The following is a 9,621-nucleotide window of genomic DNA, read 5'->3' on the forward strand; positions in this document are numbered from 1 at the left end:
AAACAAGGATTCCATTGTTTTTGTGATCGTCTTCGGGAAATCCGAAAATGAATTCGATAAATACCGACTGCCAACACTCTGTCGGGAGTGGTAGAGGTTAAAGACGCGCACGGGTAGAAGGTCTGGCGTCACCAGGCGTCACCCGTTGAACCTCGCAAGCACGAACTGATACTGGCGGGGCCAGTAAAAGTCGCGACTTATTGTGAGATAAGTCTTGTCACGTCCACAATGTTCACTTGTTGTTGCATCGTGACCAACTCATACACGATGCGCAAGTGCAAATCATTGTGAGTTGGGACGAAGGCCCGTGGAGTGTCGCCGGTAACGGCTGTGAAATGCAATAAATTATTGCGTGTCGTGTATCAATCGGATGACGATCGTAATGCAATAAATTATTGCGTGTCGTGTATCAATCGGATGACGATCGATACAAAGCCGGTAAATCTTTAAAAGATTTATCGGATGGATTCATTAAATGATCCATCAAACATAGAAGGTCCTTATCTTCTTTATAGGTTTTCTTTATGTCATCAACTAAGGTTGATGACGGAGCACTAGTAGTGAGTGTTGCAACAGTAAGATCACTTTCACTGTTGGGGTGCACAGCTGACTCGAAATCGGGTCGGCGTGATAACGCATCAGCGACGACATTAAGCCGTCCTGGTTTATATTCGACGTAGAAGTTATACTTCGCGAAGAAGGACAGCCACCTCGCCATTCTTTGCGAGAGGTGTGGACTGTTTACGGCCGTGCGTAATGACGCAAGGTCCGTATATACGATGAACGATCTATCTCCGAGGAGATAGACCCTAAATTTAGATAATGCATATTTCATGGCAAAGAACTCCTTGTCATGCACTGGGTAATTGCGTTCAGCTGGTTGTAGCTGACGCGATTGGTAACTGACGACGCGCTCCGCGCCGTCTGTGTCGTATTGCATTATCGCGCAGCCGATTGCGAAATTGCTGGCGTCACAGACCACATGGAATGGTCTGTCTTGATCTGGAATCGCCATATGGGCGAATGCATCAAGCTTTGCTTGATACCTTGAAAGGAGCGCTGACAACCAGCGTTCCATATCCATTTCTTGTATTTTTTTCGAGACGAGAGAGATGAATTGTCATCTCGGCATAATTGCGTGAGTACTTGTGCAAGTACGCCGCTAAACCAAGGAACTTTCTAAGTTCCATGACATCGACTGGAACTGGCCAGTCGGTGATCACCTTTATCATTTCGGGATCAGGGCGCAAGCCGTGTTTGCCTACAATGCACCCAAGAAGTGGTATTTCGATTGCAGCGAATTTCACTTCTTGAAATTTGCTTACAACTTATGCTTTTGCAAAAGTTTAAGAACCTGACTAACGTGAGTTTTATGAACTTCTACGTCCGTCTTTCCATCCATGGACCGGCTATGGACGAATACATCGTCATAACAATCCGGTACAAATTCTCGCACCAGTCACAAAAGAATCGTTACGCATCCGTTATATGTTGCAGGGGCGTTACTAAGCCCCTGCGGCATTACTAGTCATTCCCTGAGCATCCCATTGGGAGTGCTCACTGCTGTGTACGGAATGTCCCGTTCACGCATATGGATTTGATAGAACCCATCCATCAGATCCATAGACGAAAAGATCGTACTCTTAGTATAATGCTGCAACGGTACCGGCTCAACGCCGATACCTATTCAGTTTGTTGAGTGAGTGCACTATCCGCCACCCTCCTGTGGCCTTTTGCACACAAAAGGTCGGAGAGCTATGTGGGGAGGTTGAATCCCTTACATGGCCCGCTTTAATTCGATCGGTTAAGAATTTATCGATCACAAGTACATGTTCACGAGGCAGTGGCTACTGCTTCATGACACAGTACTTTGAGCTTGGTTTGAGCTCGATGTCATGTCGAGTGCCTCTATCCTTAGGCAACTAGCATGAAAATGTTTCAGGGAATACATCCCAAAACTCAATCGAATTCTTGTATTAAGGGTTTGTATTAAGTGACCAGTTTTACGTTTTCCCAAAATATACAACTGGTCACTTAAGACAAACGCTTTATACAACCGCTGACCGAATATCGATAACGTCTTCGTCCTCTGCGACGAGTACGCAGATCTCTCAAGAACTGATCAGGTGTCTCCGAAATTGACTTCGGAGGCGTATACAGATCAAGAGTATAAGCGCCTGCTCTTGATCCGTAAGTAACCAAGACATCAAATGTCTCGATTTTTCATGGGACCCCTTTTTCACAGCCTGCCGAGAGATTTATCCCTCGTGATGCTGAAGTCTAGTCACTTCAGTATTAACTATTGTGAGGAGATTTCTCCTCAAGTACGTGGGGACTTATTCCCTCAACGACTTTTGACTGTGGTTGCGCTATCACAGTCGGGTCCTCTATGGTCGACTCTCTACTCGACCTAGGATCGTCATGATGTCCTTTTTGGGCAATCGATATCTTCCTTGAATGTCGCCTGCTAGGTGTACATTCATGTCTCGATCCACTCGACAAATTCGAGTGGTTGACCTTCGGCGCTGCCTGTGCATTCGCACAGCCACCGGCAAATGACTCCACAGGGTGATTAATAATCACACTGTGATCTTGTGCAGTCGTACTAACGACCGTACCACAAGTGAGGCCATCGCACTCAGTCGTAGTACATCCACACGCTTGAGGACGCTCCAAGACGTTCATCAGATGGTCATCTGTTGAACAAGTGACAGGCATCTTACGGATCGATGCTGCCAGCTGATCCTTGGCTCGTATTTTCTGAGCCAAGGTAAACAAAGAATGACATCAAATTTGTCATTCAAATCCAGTACGATAAAATCATCATCGTACTGTTAATCTTTTAACGTGTGGTGAAATCTCACTACGCGTTTCATTACTGTTATCGATACGCTTGTCGCTAGACGCACCGTCATCCTCGTTGGGGGGATGTCGCGCGCCTACGACCTCAAGCGTCTGGCGACGAATAAAGTTATTCGTCTTTCCATTGCACCCGTTAACGTTTATACGTCTGATGACACGCTCGCAGTCCAATAGGGCTCCAAGTGGCAGAGTTTGTGTCACTTTTAACTTTAAGGTGATGAGGGATACCTCATCGCCAGGCGCAGAGACCCAAAATGACTGTGTGTCTGGAGCAACTTTTGTCAAAAGATTTGCAAATTCTCTTGAGGTTGCTATATCAGTAGGACGTTGCGCCCCTACTGACCCCGACCGTTTTTTTTGCGGTCCGCTTCGCTTTTGCGATTTCTCAACAACGTCGGACCCGCGACCGTTGCTCTTTTTGGCATTCGGTCCATAATTACGTTCAGTACCTCTCGGTACTGGGCGTGGAGCACTACACTCATGAGCGTAATGTCCTAACTTTGACAGCAATTGCATTTCTGCAATCGCTAATTGTTCGATAAGCGAGGTTAATCGCTTTTGACAAAAGAGAGGTCCATAGGTTCTGGACCTCCAAGCTTGTTTCGTCTTGAAGGACGATATGATGACAAACCAGCTTGAGCCTGTCACAAGCTTAAGTCCTCCTATTCCGCAACTGGTAATGCTTCTTCAAGCGTATCTAGTACCAAGCGGAACAGGTGGGTCTTTACGGGACCATCCGCAAGACCTTGCATGAACACCGTAATACACGTGTGTTCATGAATGTTTGCGATACAAATCGCTAAGAGTCGTATGTGCTGGGCATATGCGTGAACATCACGCTTGCCTTGCTTGAGTTTCAGAAGCTCTGATCGAGCTCTGAACTCAGCCTTAGGAAGTTCAAACATCTGTTTGAGCCGGGCTTTAAAAGCTAGCGACCTAAAGACATATGGGTCGCGCAACTTGTGGCCCAATGCCCAAGTTTTGGCACGACCTGCCAAGTTTGATTGAGCAAATGCGATTTGCAGTTGCTCGTCGACGATGTGACGAGCACTTATGGCATCGTCCAACTCGACAAACCATCTTTAGAGGGAGCCTTCTTCGACTCCCCTATACTTAGAGATGTCAATCTTTAAGGTTTCGGGACGACGCGTTTGCGTCATCCCAGGTACAGGGGTCTGTACCTGTTGTAATCTCAACAGTTCCGCCTGTTGAGAGCCTTGCTGATTCAGCAAGGCTACTTTTTCCTTCATCTCGTCAAGTTCATGTTGTATGAACTTGGCGACGGTTGAATGGAGGGCATCTCTGTCTAAGTTGGACAGTAATGCCAGGATTGCATCGTTTCCTACGGATGAACTCATTCGTTCAACCGCACTCCTTTCTATATCACTTAGAAAGGAGTAGCTTTCAGGGGAAACGTGATGCGTATTCCCACTACCATCTAACATGTCCATGTTAAATGTGGGAAATGTGGTCCTTGGACGGACTACAAAGTGCTACCAGGTGTAACGGGGCACTGCGACTTGTACTGTTTCAGTACAAGTCCACTTCACACTGCTTCAGATGTGAGTGGTGCCTCTCGTTAAGTAACGTACACTGTACGTATAGAGGAAGACTTCTCTTAAGGCAAGTTAGCTTAAGAGGGTAAAATGAAAACTGTATTAATATAGTTAAGTGTCTTTGTTAATCTATCTTTGTAAATGTTGTCTTAACTATAAACTAATACTAAACATGTAAATGAATTCTTATCTATCTTATCTCGTAACTCTCTTTGATTACTTCTACAGCTGATTAGTCTGCGGAATAAATAGACATAATGGTCTATACCTATTTATGGATAAGAATTCAGGAAATTACTATTTAAAGTAATTTCCTCCAAATATTATCTACCTTTTGGATAATATTAATTAACAATCTTTTATTGTTAATTTCATGTAACGATACACCCCGTTACAGTTACCACACCCGAGTGGTGGGTCTGATTACTTTATTAAAATCATTGGCCATCCCTTTAAATTACATCAAGTGTAGTTAACGGGGACTGTGTAACATTAGGGCAACTTTAGTCCGTTACAACTTCAGTACAAGTCCACTTCGCACTGCTTCAGTGCGAGTGGTGTCTCACGTCACTTTTTTTCACGTACACTAGTACGTGCAGAGGAAGATTCTCTATAAAACACTTGCTTTAAAAAGGGTTAAAAGCAAACTGTATTTAATATAGGCCGTCGGTATAGCGACACCCCCAGTTAGGTATAGCTACACCCTACCAGCAGCTGGTACAGTGCTGGTACAGCTATTTTGTGCTATAGTCTCCAAATGCTTTTGTACTTTACACAAGGCAAACATCACGACTATTTTATCCAAAAAAGGTGACGTTCTTGGACTTACAGTTTTGTTTGATGGGCTCAGTCAACGTATTCAATTGGCTTTATGAAAGTTCGCTATCGACGCAAAGACTGGGAGCGCATGCCCCTCAAATTCAAGGCGCTTTTTGTTGTATCTGCAAGTGCCCTTGGATGTGCGTCATCTACCTTTTTTAATGATCTATGCCTACTGAGCTGCTTATTTAGTGTATGTTGTAAGTCATGTGGAGACTATGCCGCTAACCAACAGACGTCGTATCATGCTTCTGTCTCGGAAGTACGAGGAGCAACTTGGCGAACAAGGGTATCGTGAAATTTTGAGCAACGTTCGACTGACGCCAAAGTCGCATCCGGTAAATCTATTGCGGTAGCTCAAGCTGTATACTCACATTAACAATTTATAGATGTCGCGTGCAGTGGCACGAGTTGGTCGCATGATCGAGCAGAAATCAAACGCGCCGTTTATGAAGTGAACTTTTCACGTAATTGAATCTGAAGAGCCCAACGCCTTCTGCCTTCCTGGTGGCAAAGTCTTTGTACACTCAGGCCTATTTAAGATTTTCAGCAACGAGGACACCTTAACAGCGGCTATGTTTCACGAAGCCGCTCACGGCCTCACCCGTAAGTAAATGATTTAATCTTGAAAATAACTCACTCAAAATAACTCAGCCCATTTTTTTGTAGTTGCATAATCTACTTCCACTGCAATAATATCTCTAAAAAAGCTCACCTTCAAACGGCACCTATAGTCCCCTTCAGCTTGCAGAGGAAGCAGTATAAAACTCGCCTTGCAGGAGCATTATGCAACTAAAAGAAGGAGGTCCAAAAAGGATAGTTCTGACAATGTTAGGAAAGTTTGGCTTGGTTGTGCCCATGGTGGAACACACCAACCAATGGTTGCACAAGTTCGGAAGACAAGCACTCGAAAAGTACTTAAATCGAGATTTTTTTTTCGAATTGGCCCAATGAAGTGTTCATTAAAATACTAGCGCGAGGGTCATAGCACGCTTGCGCCATAAGCCTTAGCCCAATCGAGTCGTCTTCTAGCTCTAGCTTGCGAGAAAACGGTAAATCCACGGCGAGATTTTATATCTATAGAATTGTGCAACCAAATCAATCCGACAAAGATACACATCAATCAATATTCTCGAACCAGGTCACTTATCTGTCCGTAGTCTGGAAAAACGAGCGTCAGCAAACCATAGACCAGCAGACTAAATGATTTGTTTTCCGCGCGGCGACCTGCCTCATCCAGGTCAAACCAATTAATTACTTCATAAGCTCTGCTAGCAAAAGGCATAATTCTGTTTTGGTGCATAGTATATATTAAAAATAGCTGTACCAGCTGCTGGTACAGAAGAGGGGTGTCACTTTACCAAAATGGGGGTGTCGCTATACCGACGGCCTTAATATAATTAAGTTCTTTTGTTTCTATATATGTACTACTAACTTAATCATCACTACACCAAATATAAATAAAACCTAAACCCAATTTAAGTACGGTTTTTATTTAAAAGTTTTTTCCGAAAAATATTTTTTTGTCACTTTTTAAAAAAAAAAAAAATTAAAAATTATTCCATCAAATTATTTTTCAAGAAATAAAAAAATTATCTGTCGCTCTCCTTGCGCACGTCCAGTGCTGACTGGACCGCGAAGCAAGCAGATATAATGGCCTATATCTACCATTGGATAAGTTTTCGAATGTTACTATGTAAAGTAAGATTCTCCAAATATTATCTACCGCTTAGATAATATATTAATTATCAACCTTTAAGTGTTAATTTTATGTAACGATACACCCCGTTACATCACCCCTCCCTAAAACGACAATCACTCTGACTGTCATCGGATAGAGTGGTCACTATAATACCACTTATTAAAAACGATGTTGATTTGTCGGAACTATTATTTTCAATACTATCGCATGGTTAACGAGTCCATGCCGTGTGCGAATAGTGCGGCGCCTTCGGCTGCGGTACATGCAGCCGTGGGCGACGCATTATTGTCTCTTGCGGCAGACGTTTCTTCTGCAGTAGTATTATTTTCTCCTGCAAAACTAACTGTTGCGGGTGCGCGTGGTGAGTTACCCCGTGAATGCGACCCCTCTTTGGCGGTCGACTATGAAGGCGAGTCGGACGAGATGTCCGACTCAAGGGAGAGCGGAACAGTTGCCTGAATGTCGTCAAGCGGCTGACTATGAGCCTTTGAATAAGGGGGCTTAATTGGGTAGACGTGCTAATAGCATTCGCTATAGCATATTTGGTTCCGACGATGAGGATGACTCCCCATCGCCAGCACCGTCTCCCGTGCCGTCATCCGCACTGGTTCCTGTGCGTGGTGATGACGATGGCGTAAGCCATCGTATTAAACGCTTTTGTGGTACCCCTGCTTTAGTGGGTACGACTCAGGGGAGCGCAGACAATAAACTGTCTCGTCTTGCCCCTGAGAAGAAGCCGTGGTTTTTGCCCGAACGGCTAGTCAGTAGCTTGTCTGGAGAGACTACTCCTAAAAATAAATATCCCTTTTTATTGCGACAAAGCTACATGGCCTTGATCCTAGCGCGAAGAACTTTCGCGCTGAGGAAGATTTTTATCTCGATGTTTTTCCTTAGCATCGATGGTATAGTGGCATGAACAAGCGAGACGGAAGCTCGTTGATGCAAGCCTGGAACGCGTTCATTCACAATGTCAACGACATTGGACGCGAAGCCTGGCTTCAAAGCCTAAACGAGGTTTGCGTTAAATTTGAAAAACGAACTCCGACCGGTGCAAGATTTTAATCGTATCGGTTGTCTCGTGAGGCAGGATTTCCATGCCTCCCGTGGGGTGATCCTGGTCCGTGTTGTGTCGACAACACGAAACGGGTAAAAGAGGGTGTTTATTTTCTTTTTCGCCCTAAGGAAGGGCTCGCATCTCTATCGAGATGCGCGATGCGATTGATGTTTTGCAATCAATTTACATGCGCCAGGGGCGCGTGCTCTCCGATGGACTTCTGATCCATCGCATGGGTCTCGTCATACTGACGGACCAGGCCCTCAACGTCATTAACCCGCTGGGAATGAGGCTCTTAGCTGTCATGCGAAGGTGGATAACCGTGCCAGCGAACGAGATAATTCATTTGCTGCCCCTTCACATCACGGTGGTTTTGGATACGTTCCACAAGGAAACGTGACGACCGTGGGAATCCCTTAATGGTTGAGTCGAAGATCGACAAAATCGACCACTTTCTCCGTGTATTGGAAGAGGGTCTTAATCACGAGCGCGGTAAGCGTCACTCGTTGAAACAGGCGGTGCAGGCTCTCGTATCGAAATGTTGTAAGACTATTCAAAAAGTGCGAACTTAATGCTGGAGTACGAATGGAATTATCACGCTCTTCGTGACGAGCTGTCGTCAGCCCATCGCGATTCGAGGAACTTCGGACTCGGCATGAGAATCTCAAGACTCAACATGAGAGTCTGATTCGTGCTCTCAAGAACCTTATGGGGATCCTTGAAAAGGGTGGTCAGATCCGTCTTCGGAAGAAACCGCGTAATGATGGAACGGGCGGAGCCGACCAACGTAAAAGATAGGATGCGTTCGCATCCTATTTGGAAATTCTATTGTGTATGCATTGCCTGTGCGAAGCAGAACACGGAAGGGCCCAATGAACTTGGGTAGTAGCTTATTACTGCTCTTATTTTAGTGACTACACGATTAGGTAAGTTACCGTAGGGAGTAGTACTAGGCATTAATTCTGAGTAAAAGAACATTTGCTCTTCCATGTTTGTCTGCATTCCGTTTCTGACGGTTCACTGCGTTACCAATGGAATCCTGTACGAAACGGACTACTAATTCTCGAGCCGGCAGAAATTGCTCTGCTGACTCATTTGTTTTGTCTTTTCCAGTGCGCTATGTGCGCACTCCCATGAGATATTTCTGATCTTCGATGTCGATTGTTTCGATATCGACATCACTCGCGTCGTTGGTAAGTTTGACGCGTGATGAGCATGGCCAGAAATGGCTTCGCTCGTGCGAGTCCACCCCCCTCTTGAACTAGAGGATCCCTCTAATTCAGTGGGTATGCGTAAATGGCGTAAGCCATTCACGAAGAACGGTGTACGCGTTGTAGACGCATGCACCGAATTGCTGATGTCGAATTCGACCATCGGTAAAAACTCGCGTCTATTCGGATACGATTGGACGTATCTTCGAAGATCTCTTCGAGGACGCGATTTACGCGTTCCGTCTAACCATCTGTCTCTGGATGATCAGAAATTGACATAGTCAGCCGTGTTCCGAGAGATCGGAGTACGGATTGACAAAACTCCGCCGTGAGCCGTGATTTCTGTCAGAGACCAGTTCACGGGGTAACCCATGGAGTTTGAATACCGTATCGATAAAGACACGGGCACAACCTGGA

The 9,621-nt window shown here is 45.1% G+C and overlaps 1 protein-coding gene across 1 annotated transcript; it reads left to right on the plus strand.

The window, feature by feature from the left end:
- Positions 1–5,289: 5,289 nt before the first annotated feature.
- Positions 5,290–5,695, plus strand: CCR75_002302 (uncharacterized protein; the record flags this gene model as incomplete). Its single annotated transcript, XM_067960400.1, has 3 exons — positions 5,290–5,377; positions 5,430–5,575; positions 5,627–5,695. 3 exons carry the CDS (start codon positions 5,290–5,292, stop codon positions 5,693–5,695), a joined length of 303 nt encoding a protein of 100 aa, XP_067815916.1.
- Positions 5,696–9,621: the final 3,926 nt, after the last annotated feature.

This window comes from Bremia lactucae, linkage group LG8 (genome assembly GCF_004359215.1).
Source record: "Bremia lactucae strain SF5 linkage group LG8, whole genome shotgun sequence".
Lineage (NCBI taxonomy): Eukaryota > Oomycota > Peronosporomycetes > Peronosporales > Peronosporaceae > Bremia > Bremia lactucae.